Source organism: Balearica regulorum, chromosome 6 (genome assembly GCF_011004875.1).
Source record: "Balearica regulorum gibbericeps isolate bBalReg1 chromosome 6, bBalReg1.pri, whole genome shotgun sequence".
NCBI lineage: Eukaryota > Metazoa > Chordata > Aves > Gruiformes > Gruidae > Balearica > Balearica regulorum.
The window spans coordinates 25127285-25139294 of NC_046189.1; the positions used below are offsets into that span (position 1 = coordinate 25127285).

Here is a 12010-nt window from a genome sequence, read left to right on the forward strand (position 1 = left end):
AGTGCTGTTGGCTAACCAGTGCCCACCAAAACCTGGCCACAACTGTGCCAGCCCCATGTGCAACGCCAGAGAAAGAGCACCTGGTCAACAGCCTGCCAAGGAGAGTAGATTCCCTGGACACTGCCCAGAGACAGCAAGCATATTTTCCTCAGCACAGACATCCATGCGGATGGCCTCAGAGCCCTGCTCCAGGATGGGCAGCCCCCCCCAGGTAGATCATGGAGTCAGGGGTCTTACTCAGCTTTGGTCCATCAAGGCTTGCTGGCCTTGCTTGTGAGGCAAAGCCAAGTTCTTCTCCCTGGGGAACCAAATGCAGTCCTCCATTGGTTGGGATGAATGTTCAGGTTCCACGTACCTTTCTGCACTTGGCTTCAAGGCCTCTTTAAGCTCTCAGGGCAAAAGAGGTAGCGAAAAGCATTGGGCTTGAAGGCCAAGAGATCTCTTTGATGTTGCAGGAAAATATCCATGCGTCTCTGGCATGGAAAGACACAGCCCAGCATCACGCCAGGCATACCACAGCCTTGCTCCTTGGAAATCTGGGTCGCTAAATTAACTATAAAATGAATCAATACTGAACCTCAGGGCATTTTCCCCCATTGGCTGCCTTGCTGATGCACGTCCTGCCGACAGCCAGACTCCTCCCCGCTCCACTTACTGCGCTGCAATGTCGATAGGAGCCAATAACTGCCCACCGCCACAAACATTTCTGGGAGACATGCACGTGTGGGGCTTCCCTGGACTTTTGCATGGATTTCTCAATTCCCGTGTGCACGGCAGCCACTTTGTTGCACTTGGTGTGGATTCGTGCATAAACAAACAGGTCACCAGGTGATCTTGATATCTGGCACCTTCGCCCCAATCCCTACAGCTTCTGAGTCTCCTATGCACCTTGGGCCTCATTCTCACTGTGTTCCTAGAAGAACAGGGCCAGAGGATGCTCTGCCCAGCCAGCCGCAGCGTTCACCCAGAGCACGGCAAGCCTCCCCACGGCGATGCCAACCTGCCATGCAGCGCTCTTCAGCAACAGCCCTAGAAAGCACACACAGGCGTTTGGCCTCAGCCACCAAATGGCTGGAGGACAGATAAAACGAAAGGAGCCAAGTTTACTGCCAGCATCTCCAGCGACTCCCACACTTGCTGACAGGGACAAGAGCTGGAGTGCTGCAGGCTCAGAGCGAGCCGGTGAATGCACACCTCCGCAGCCCTATAGAAGAAAGAGGCGATCCACTTGCTGCTCTCCCTTGGCAGTGCCTGTGGCCACTGGGACGCCAGTTGGAGAAGGCAACTCATAGGAGCAGGGTGGACACATGGGCTTAATTTTGGCTTTGGGAGTCCCATGCAGAGCCCAGCTGAGGTGATCCAGGCTGCTCTACAGAGAGCCTTTCAGTGTCCCCACCAGATTAGTGCTTCTCTCAAATAAAAGCAAGGAAAAGGAGATTGAAACCCCATCTCTTGGAATATTCCAAATTAGATAAAACAAAATGCTAATCGACATACAGTAAGTCACAACCCTATGCTGGCTTCTGCAAAAGCTACTGCCCTGCCCCGCGCACAGCCTAAGTCTCTCCTAGCTGATGCTGAGTTCAATGTGATAGAGCCAGCTAGATCCTCCCAGCTCATCCCTGCTGCCATCCAGGTGTCCCTGCACAGCACTCCCCATGCTCTGAACACTGAGAGGAGAGCAAGGAGACCAGCTCAGGTCCAGTGAAGACTTGACTCTGCTCAAAAGCCATTAAATTCCTCCTGGATCTAAGTTGGTCCTGGAAGAGGTATTGCCATGGAGTAAATAGCTGAGCAAGTGGCACTGGCTGGATGTGAGCTGGCTCTGCACAGAACTGATTCTGGTGTCTCCGCCATACCTCTCTGCAGGATTGATCCACACTGTGGATTCATTGTGCAGAAATAATTAAGAGTTGACTGTACAGCACATCCTATTTCAAGCATCTGCAGTATTAGCTGTAGCAATCAACGAATGTGCTGTTAGCAAGCCAATCTTCCCTACTTTATAAGTGATGCATATTACACCTTGCAGAAGCGATCTGCCCCTTCTACTTTCCCAAGAATAGCCATCCTTTTCCAGGTGAACTTGGGGCAATTTCTCACACTTTTAATGTACAGTTTGCTCAGCTGGGGACAGGTGATGGAGCCAATTTGCTCCAGGTTTCTATTTTTAACTTTGCTGCTATTATACTGTCTATCAATTTACAGTAACAAGTAGCAGACCCAGCCAGAAGCAAATCCCCACTTGCTGGTCCCTGGAGAAGGACATTGGCAGACATTTCTTCCCCAAAGGCTTGTAAAGACGGGCCAGCTGAGAAAGAGAACATGATGCTGGGACTGGGAGGCAGTGGACGTTAAGCATTTTGCCTGAGATCACACAGAGAACCTGTGACAGAGCCAGAAGCTGAACCAAGGCATCCCGAGTCCCTGTTGCAAGCACTCTGCCTCCCCGCTCCTGCGTGCAAAGCCGGTAAGCAGGTGAGTTCTGGGGCCACATCACCCTCCTGTGTGCGCTCCTAAAATCCCTTAAAAAATTAGATCATGATCCGGACGAGGATGTTTGAGCAGCCACCACAGAGCTATGGCTATGAACAGTGTCACTCCCAAGGTGACACAAAAAGCCACCTTTTAACTGTGAGTTATCACCACCCGCCGAGGAAGGACCGCCTGCGCGAGGTGGGAGCAAGGCTCCAGTTTCTGCGCAGTCCCCGGGACGGCTCAGAGACCCAGCTCTCCGCAAGGGATGCATGGGTACGGAAACAGATGTGGAGAACAGAAAGACATTCTTCGCTCTCGGGATTACTACTGTCTCCTTCCCTGCTTTTCCCACCCTTGCTTCCTTCCTCCTTTTCCCCTTCCAGGCACCCCAGCCAGCCTGCCATTACCTAGTTTCACAGCCACACTGAAGCCTGCAGACACAGGGACTAGGTTATTTTTTCCTCCAGGCATTAGGCTACAGTGCAGATCTGAAAACCTGATACCCATCGCTGCTGTTGGATCCGCAGCTCGGCTCGAATTCCAGCAAACAGAGAGCAGCGGCACACTGTCACCTTGTGCCACAGATGGAAGGGGAAATGTGTCTGTCCTTATACACACCTTGGAGCAGCTGCTTTTTCTCTGGCCATGGAACGGGCCACATCCTGATAATCACAAACAGCAAGATGCAGCTGCCTCTGGAGCTGCTCGAGCGAAACACACACAGGGAAGCACCTCAGCACTACAACACAGATCTGTACAAGAACCTTGGACAGACACACAGACACCAGGCAGCTCCTCTGGCGTCCCCAGGCACATGGCGGGGCAGACTGTACCTCCTCTAACCCCGGAGACCAGCCTGACACAGAGAGGGTGCAGGCAGCAAACACAGGGTGGGGGATACGTGCTTTAGCTGGGGGCTCTGAGCTACAGCTGCAACCATGGGGTCACTGCTCCGGTACTTACAGGTGGGCTCCCCGCCTGGGTAGCCCAGATGGTTTCTGATGGCCTCCCATAAATCATAGTCTTCAAAATTGAAGGCAAATTCATCAAAGTCTTCATAGCCGAGTGAGTTGCGAATGCAGGTGCTTATCGCTACCTCCGGGCTGCTGCCCCCCTCCGATTCCTTCGCTGCCTCCTCTCTCTCTCGAAGGGTTGTCATTTTGTCCTTATGAAGGTCAGGGGTCAGGTGCCATGAGTCACTCACCTTCAGAGGAGGGGCCGGGGTAGCCAGGCTGAGTGCGGAAAGCAAGCTGCCCCTGGGGGGGCTTCACCACAGCCCCGGGGCCAGCCCTGGTGCCTCGCTCCCCTCCTCACTGGGCATGAAGGTGCCGGCTGCAGCAGCCCCTGGGCACTGACGGGGTCCCGGGAAGGCTGGCTCCTCCCAGGGATGCTTCCGTGGGGGGCTGCCCCACCAGCTCCTCGGGAGCAGGATCCTCGCTCTGCCACAGGGTCTCGTGCCGGCTGCCCAGGGACACGGTGCCCGTGGCCTGGGGACAGCCAGGCTGCGTGTGCAGCACCGCTTCTCTCCCTCGCTCCCCTCTGGTGTCTCCCTCCCTCTCCAGCCTGCAGAGCAACCTATTGAATTCTCCATGTCCTCGGGCCCGGAGCGTGCATTTCCATGACGTCTCTTCTGTCTGCCCTCACGCCGCGCGCAGGGGCAGTCCCCCTCCGAGTCGCTCCGGAGGAGGCAGCTGCCTCTCCGCCAGGAGAGCGGAGGAGAGGGGAAGCTCCTAACCTCAGGTTTTCTGCAATGCCAGAGCTGGCATGTCACACAGAGGGCTGATCGCTGGGAAAGTGTGTCAGGAGAGGAGAGAGCTGGGTCTTAGGGAAATGCAGAGAGCCCTGAACTGGAGAGAGCAGTGGGGCGGGTGGAGGAGCAAGCATCCGTGGGCTGGGTGTGAGTAGAGGTGCTGAAAACATGGGGACTGGCGCTGTGGACACTGCAAAGCTGACAGAGAGGAGCCAGGGCTGGAAAAGCAGGGGCTGGGGGACAGGGAGGTGAGGACCAGGTCCTCGGGGCAGGCTGAAGACCATGCCTGGAGCTGCTAGAGAAGAGGGCAAAGCAGGGAGAAGCAAGGGACACGCGCACTAGTAGCATAAGTAGTGTCGCAAAGCCTCACTTTTCATGCCATCCAAGTCAGCAGAAGCCAGCATCTGGGCTTCGGCCTCATCTGTGGGGACGCGCTGGTACGCCGCACTCTCCAGCGTGGTCATGCTGCCGATGCACATCCTCTCTTTCAAGTCATAGGTAACTCGTTGTCCGCTTGCCACCTGGCCCCAGGGCTTGCGCTTCTCCCACCCGCGAGACAAACGCTCCCGAGGCCCGGGGAGGCTGTGGGAACCAAAAAGACCTAAGGTAGTAAATGAGGTGAGTGAGGATGGGCACTGGCCCCTCTCAAGGGCTGACGTCCCTTGGCCCAGCCATGACCAACAAGTCCCTGAGAAGAAAGAGAGCCAGGACTTGGCTGTTCCAACACCTAAAGGTGCTCCTTCTTTCTGCACTGCAAAGCGGGATCAGCTTGTGGTCAGTGTCAGGGACCCACCTCTGAGTCAATGGCCTCATGGTTCCCTGACTCAGCCGAGCCTCCTGAGGCTTCCCAGCCTGCAGGTCAGCACAACAGCGCAAGTTAGCTGGGAGGGAGGGAGGGTATTCCACACGCGCAGCCCAGTACCCTCAAACCCGCACCCTGGGGATCCCATGGACCCAAGGAGGTCACAGGAATCCCAGGGAGTGACTGTCCCACCAGAGAGCAGCCGTGCGGCTCACAGCCGCTCTCCCTCCGGGCCACATGTCCCCTCTGGCTCAGCAGGCAAGTTCAGGCTGGGCACAGCTGCTACCCCCGGGGACAGGGTCTGTGCAGCGACCCCGAGCCAGGGAGAGCGGCAGGCGGCTCGGCACACTTTTGCCTACCTGCAGAGGGACGCAGAGCCCTTGTCCTGCAGCAGGTCGGTGAAGCGTGGCACGGGGGACAGGATGCCACACTCCTCCTCCACGTGGAACTGCGCAGGGGCCAGAGCGCTGCCGGACTCCTCCTCATCACTGCCGATGGTGAACTGTAGAGACAACAGTCCTGACAGCAAGAGCCGGGGCAGGTAGCCTTCGCCCCAGTCCCTGACACGGAGATCCTCCCCATGTCCCCACCTCCTAGAACGGGCCATGCTGACTTCCCCCATGTGCCCCATACCCTGGGACTGGCCACATTAAGCCTTTCCGTATCCTACACACTCTAAGAACAGCCGCATTGATCTTCCCCACGTGTCTTACAAACCAAAATGGTCATGCACACTCTCCCCAGCATCCACCCTGGGCAATGGCTTATCTCTCACCACCCTCCAGCACCCGTCTCTGCTAGGCAGGGACAAAACTGCTCTTCCCACAATACTGCAGAGACACAACCTCTTCCCCCCAAGCACTCCCTTGACCATGCGCTCTGGCACCCTCCCGGCATCGCCCCTCCCTCCACCTCCCCCCAGCCTCCGAGCCCTGTCCGGGTAGGGATGCCCTAGCCTTGCCTTTGGTTTGCTTGGGGGCTCCAGCTTAGGGGACGTGTCCTTCCCACGAGCTTCGCCCTCAGACTCTGCAGAGATCTCTTTCTCCTGGGCCTCCTCTGCCTCAGACTCTCCTTCTTCCTCTTCTTCTTCTTCCTCTTCTTCCTCCTCTTCTCCCCCTTCCTCGTCCTCTTCCTGGATGGTGGGGGTCACCTCCGAGGGGGGTACTGAGGTTTTCTTCTTTTTCCTCCTCCTTTTTTTCCTCCTGCTGGCACGGGGGGGCCTCTTTTGGAACTTGAGGGCAGAAGGGAGGTGAGTGGAAAGGGGATGATGGATGTGGTGCGAGGTTTGGCGGTGGACTGAGAGAGAAAAAGAGAGTCAGGGGCAGGAAGAGGCTGGGAGGAACCTGCCAGGCGCCCCTCCAGGAAACAGCATGGTCTGGAGATCAAGGGCCAGGAAGGGCAAGGAGAGCCACCAGCCCTCAGGGACATAGCAAAGCTCTTTCAGTGATGTGGCAGGCTGTGTCCAGCCTGGGGTGGCTGGGGAGGCAGCCCCCATGCAGTGTGAAACCACCCCAAGGCAGCTCCACTGCCCCGGGGAAGGCAGAACTCCTCTCCCAGCGCTGCCAAAAGCCATTTACATGGCTACATGGAGCTGCAGTAGCCTGCCAGAGGCACCATCCCCTCCCTACACAGGGAAATGCTTCTCACATTCTAAAACAAGCACGATTTGGGCCCTTTACAAACGTTTCTTTCCTGCATAGTGTTCTTTGAGTTAAATAGGTGTGCCCTATTTATCCCCCAGGCTTTGACAGAAAGTCCCTCCTGCATACCCACAGGAACCACAGACCAAGCCTTTTAGTGCAGATGAAACCTAAGTCCACATCCCAGGTACTGCGAGGGCTTGTGCCTACCATGCTCTTGAAATGCAGGTTCAATTAGGAGGCTGTCTTTTAAAAACCAGGGTAAAAAACAGGGCAGAAGGACTTCTCTTTAAACTAATCTACAAAGAGAAATTCATACAGGCTTGACCTGGGTGTCGTGGGAATTACGGAGTGAGAAGAAATTAATGGCATTTCTGAGCCTTCACTCAAAAACAATGATAATGCACCATGCAGGGAACAGGGTAAGCTCAGCATCTCCCTGCGAGAGAGAAGAAAGCCATTTCTGCCAGGTCTATCTGCAGGCACAAAGCCTCCTATAGCCAGTCTGCAGGATGCACAGATCCTGGGGCTGCACCCGGAGCAGCTGAAATGATGGGGGCACCAGCCACTTTGCAAGGGGGCTTTGCTCAGCAGCTCTTCCTGAGGAATTGTTTCCAGTCTGTTTTGATTTGGTTCCTTCCCAGCTTTCCTGTGACATGGCAGCAAAATCTGTTTATAGTGAAAACTACCTTCAAAGGACATTTTCAATGGAAGCTGTAACCTTCTCCCTGGGAGAGCCAGGCAGGTTCATTGTTCTGCTGTCATGTTTCCTTTCCTTTGGTTTCTCAAGTCTTTTCTCCCTTGTTTCCACCCTTGGGAACAGCAGGGATATTTCACACACCCCCCGGTTCAACAGGAGAGGCTTGTGGCAAGATTAGAGGAGATTGGGAATGATCAGACATCTGCAAATTGGAAACAGTTTGGGATTTTTTATAAACTTTTCCCTCCAAAGTGTTCTCTAGTTCTTTGACTTAACTAGATGTACCCTATTTGACTCAGGTTTTGGCACCAAGGCCCTCCGGCCCCACTGCTGCGCTCCCATAGCACTGCTCTGCATGCCACAGATAGGTCAGGCATGAATTTCTAATGTCAGAAGAAGCAAGGAAGGCCACAACTGTACACACGTTGCTCCTTCTACAGCACAAAGCTGCCGGTGAGGACACAGCCCATCTTTCCCTTCTGGCTTGTTCACATCAGCCCAAGGCGGAAACATTTGCATTTTGGATCAGAAGGAATCCGAAGCCTCGGGCTGCAGGGAAGGGCAGTGATGGTAAGTGGCTGATCTGGCACAGAAGAGAGCAGCACCACTCTTTACCCCTGCACTCAGCACTCCTTGTGTCAACAGATCAGGTCTCCACAGACGTGGCCTGGAGGTGGAAAAAAAATACCTCTCCCAAACACAAAAGTCTTCATGCCTCCCTCTTCTTTCTCCCTGTCCTGCTGCAACTCCTGGGTACCCAGCCCCTGCCCTCCTTCCTGCTCCCTTCCTTGCACTGCCTGCCTGTATGGAAAGTTATTGCCAAACCAGTGCCCTAGATGTTTGATTACACTTCTCAGTGAACTTGATACAAGAGATATGAAAAAATAATTTGGATACGGAGCCCAGAAGGAAGAGCCTACATATTAGGAAATCTTGGCTTTGAGTAGGGCAGGAAACATTTCTAAACCCAGAGAGCATTCACCTCCATGGACTGGTATGTTATCTTTCAAAGTCTAATGACCTAACCAGATCTTCCAGCTTTATGAATATGAACTGCATAAAACTTCTGATAACCAGGGTTAGCATAGTCCTAGATAACAGGGATACATCAGGACCTCAGAGGAAAACAAGCTTGATTCTGACAACGAAAGGAGGACTCTCCTATTAAGAAGAAAAAAACCCCCAAACAGTACAAATCTCTAGTCAAATTTTCAAAGAAGCTTCTGCCATGCATGCTCAAGCAGATCATCCATGTCCTCCAAGCCAACCCACACACCTATGCACACAGGCAGAGCTTCTGAGCAGGTAAGTCCTACCAGCACAGGACAGGTATTCCACCCACAGCAAAGCTATTAGCAGCCATGTGCGTGAGTGACTGTGTGCTCAGGTGGAAAGTGTTATTCGAATGGAGCCTCTGTAGAGAAATGACACAAGCAGAAAGTAGCAGCCGGGGTGCACTACAGTAAAAGACTTTTACCGGCAAACTTTTACAACAGCCATTGGAAATGAGTGGCCAAGCAGAAAACAGCCTGGTGAGATACTTGGAACATAATGTTCCCATCAAAGCTAAGCTGGAAAATAAGCACTCTCTGACTGTGGAGAGCCAGAGAGTGGGAAACTCTCCTAACCATTGCTACTTGTCTGCCACACAAGCAGGCTGCTGGGCTGGGGGACTCTTCTTCCTGCCCTTCACTGCTGCTACAAGCTAATGCGACCCACCTACACCAGGCAATAGCTTATGGCCACTCTTGTGTGCACACTCTCATCTGACAGCCAGACTGACTTTGGGCAGATTGGTTGCCTTCATCATGGAAGGGCACTTAGAGGAATAAATACGCTAATCAGAGGCGTTCAGGTGAGATAGCTACAGCATTTTTAATTCACACCCCATTTTTATTTTGCAGTCCTTTCTTTGAGCAGATAAGCCTGACGGTTTCATGGTTGCTATTTAGAAATACACAGGCATGTCTGACTGGAGCCATCTGCTTTCAGACAGGGGAGGACAGCCTGGCTTCTGGCCATATTTGGATGTTTCTTTGCAGCCATATGGAAGAAAAATAGTTTCAAACTGGAAATTTCAACGTGGGGGAAGCGGCTGTAGAGGTCCCCAACACTGGGTGAGGAGGTGAGTGAACACTCTGGGCTGAACTATGCTGCTGCATGGGCTGGGCAGTAGCTATGTCTGTGGGGACAGGGCAAACAGGGAACAGACGGGGAAGAGGCCGTGGGCACTGGTGCTAAACCGAGTGTACATAGCACTTTGGAAATGCTCTGAAGGGAGGAAGTGAATAGCGGGCTAACACAATCTGCAGGGTCCCGGCACAAGGCTGCAGAGCACGTGGGGCTGAGCGAGGGTTGGCAGCGAGGGTGGAAGTGGGTACAATGGTTCAAACCTACATACATTCAAAATCTCTCTCACTGTAGCTGCGTCTTTGCTTCTCCAGATTGCTTGATGCTGACTTGCTTATCAGGTCCCCAAATCTCTCGATTGACAAAGTCTTATCCAAGTCCTCATCGTCCTCGGCACCAGGAGAGGCTTTCTCTGCATGATCTCTGCCCTGCACAGAAATCGCCAGACGAGAATCAAACACTGCAGACCCCTGTAGCCCTCTGGAGCCTCATGCCCTCCAAATGGTGCTGGGCTTGCTGAGGAGCAGCAGGCTCCACATGACAGGACTGGGGCATAGTTTCTCACTTAGAGGCACAGCTCCGCTCAAAACCAAGAGCCAGAACAGATCAGCAAGCCTGCAAGCCGCACTCTGCAGAGATACCTTAGTGGTCCTCCACGCTATCCTGAGTGGCAGGTATCAAAGGACTATATCAGTGCCTGCCTTTCCTAACAGCGGAGATGAGCACCTTCTGTTTAGCTGGAATTCTCTTACCTCACATCTAACTGCTGCCTTCTGGCCTTCCCTTTGCCCAGTCTGCCACCCTTCCCTTTCGTAGACCTCCTCCGTATTTCCCCCCGGGAAACAGCATCCCTGCTCTGGTGAGCTGTCCTTGGGTCAGTGACCACCCTGTGCATTCCCACCTCCCCTCCGCACTCCCGGGGCCCCCTGCTCCCCTTGGCATGCCTTCTTCAGGCTTTTCTGCCCGTTTGCCTCCTGTTTCACGCTATGGGTGCTTCCCTGCCTTTTGCCAGTGGAGATGCTCCGAGAAGAGCATCACCAGGTGACTCCTGTCCTTTCTGCCTCCCAAGCAGCTGCAGCTGGTAAAATTTTCCGTCAATATAGCTGAAATGCCAGTGCGGAGCTGTTGTGGACTCCCGTGTTTCCATGGAAACAGGAGGAGGCCCAACTGTGACAAATCTGTCTGTGCTGGGCGGAAAGAGGGAGCAAGGCGGCTTTAGCCGAGTTGTGCCTCTCCCCGCATCCCCCAGCTGTTCCCAGCTGTGCTCCAGCAAAGCCGCTGGAACTCCCATGGCACCATGGCCAGGCTGAGTGCTGGGAGAGTGGCTTTGTGTCTGTGGGTGAGACTGCTCCTCCTCTCACCTTACCCTGGATGTCCCAAGCCCAGCCTAAATGAGGAGAGTCTAATTGCAAGCTGCCCAGCTCCTCCTGCCACTTGCCTACCCCACCCAACGGCATGTGAAGGCACAGGGACCCCACAGATCCTCTGGCCTTTTCTGGACCCCAGTTTGCTGCCTGCACGGAGAGCGGATGTGGGCTCGTGGGCAGCCTTGGGGCACCCTTCGCACAGACCTCTCCCCTGTGTGTCCTACTGCAGCAGGCTGCCAGGACACAGGTCCCACACTCAGCCTGGCAGAAGACAGACCCGCTGCTGCTGGATTCCCACCTCACCTGCTGCAGGTCGATGAAGACATCTCCTACGAGAGGGGACTCTCCAGCTGCCATTTTGGTTCAGGACCTAAGGGCCTGGGCAAAATATCAACCCTTCTCTTTCACCGGCAGGCACCCAGCAAACCTGGAGAGTGGCATAACCTGTGGAGAGAGGGCAGGACAAGGGAATGTCGTGGGAGACTGCTGGCCACTGCCCTCAACCCCCCTGGCTCCTAACCCTGAGAGGTCACCTCACCAGCCCTCAGGGAACCTCCCCAGCATCAGTAGGACAGGGCTGTCCCCTGGCACAATGCAGCAAGGGGGCGAGGATGGCCCAGCCTGCGCTGCTTTGTGCACCGGCTCCGACAGTTCAAGGGCAGGTGGGACCCTGTCCTCCTCCGAACGACCTGCTGCTGTGCAGGTCATCCCCTGTGCAGGGGTCGACCGAGACAGCGGCTACGCGTGGCTCCTGCACAGGCTGTGCAAGAGAGGTCGAGGCTTCCTGCTCAGCCACCCCTCCACCAGCACATCTGTACAAAGCTGAGCCATGACTGACTGACGGGGAAGGATAAAGTTGGAGAGATCAGGTGCTGGGAGGGCATGCCAGGAGCAGGCAGCGGAGTGGTCGTGTGCCACCTAGCTTTAATTGGGCAGAACCCAAAATGGCCAGGAGGAACCTCAGAGAGATCTGTTCAGATGGCACAAGGACAAACAGTTCAGCATTCAAACACCAAACACAAAGCAACACATGTTACAGGGGAAGAGGCCAACCTTCAGACTACAGATCCATGCCCTGTCTCACCAGTGTGGGTGAGGGATGCAGAAGACCCCACGGGCAGCTCGAGGGAGCACTCTGCTCAA

At 54.6% G+C, this 12010-nt stretch overlaps 1 protein-coding gene across 4 annotated transcripts in view; it reads right to left on the reverse strand.

Annotated features, from left to right (window-relative positions):
• Positions 1-12010, reverse strand: part of SLC4A3 (solute carrier family 4 member 3) — a 33911-nt gene that overhangs the window by 17058 nt on the left and 4843 nt on the right. For all 4 annotated transcript variants that reach the window (XM_075756857.1, XM_075756858.1, XM_075756859.1 and 1 more), the window contains exons 2-6: positions 11171-11311; positions 9772-9928; positions 5992-6326; positions 5390-5532; positions 4599-4810 (exon numbers count right to left, since the gene is read on the reverse strand). In XM_075756857.1, coding sequence (XP_075612972.1) covers positions 4599-4810; positions 5390-5532; positions 5992-6326; positions 9772-9928; positions 11171-11224 — 901 coding nt within the window. In that variant the 5' untranslated portion in view covers positions 11225-11311. The remainder of the gene's footprint in view (positions 1-4598; positions 4811-5389; positions 5533-5991; positions 6327-9771; positions 9929-11170; positions 11312-12010) is intronic.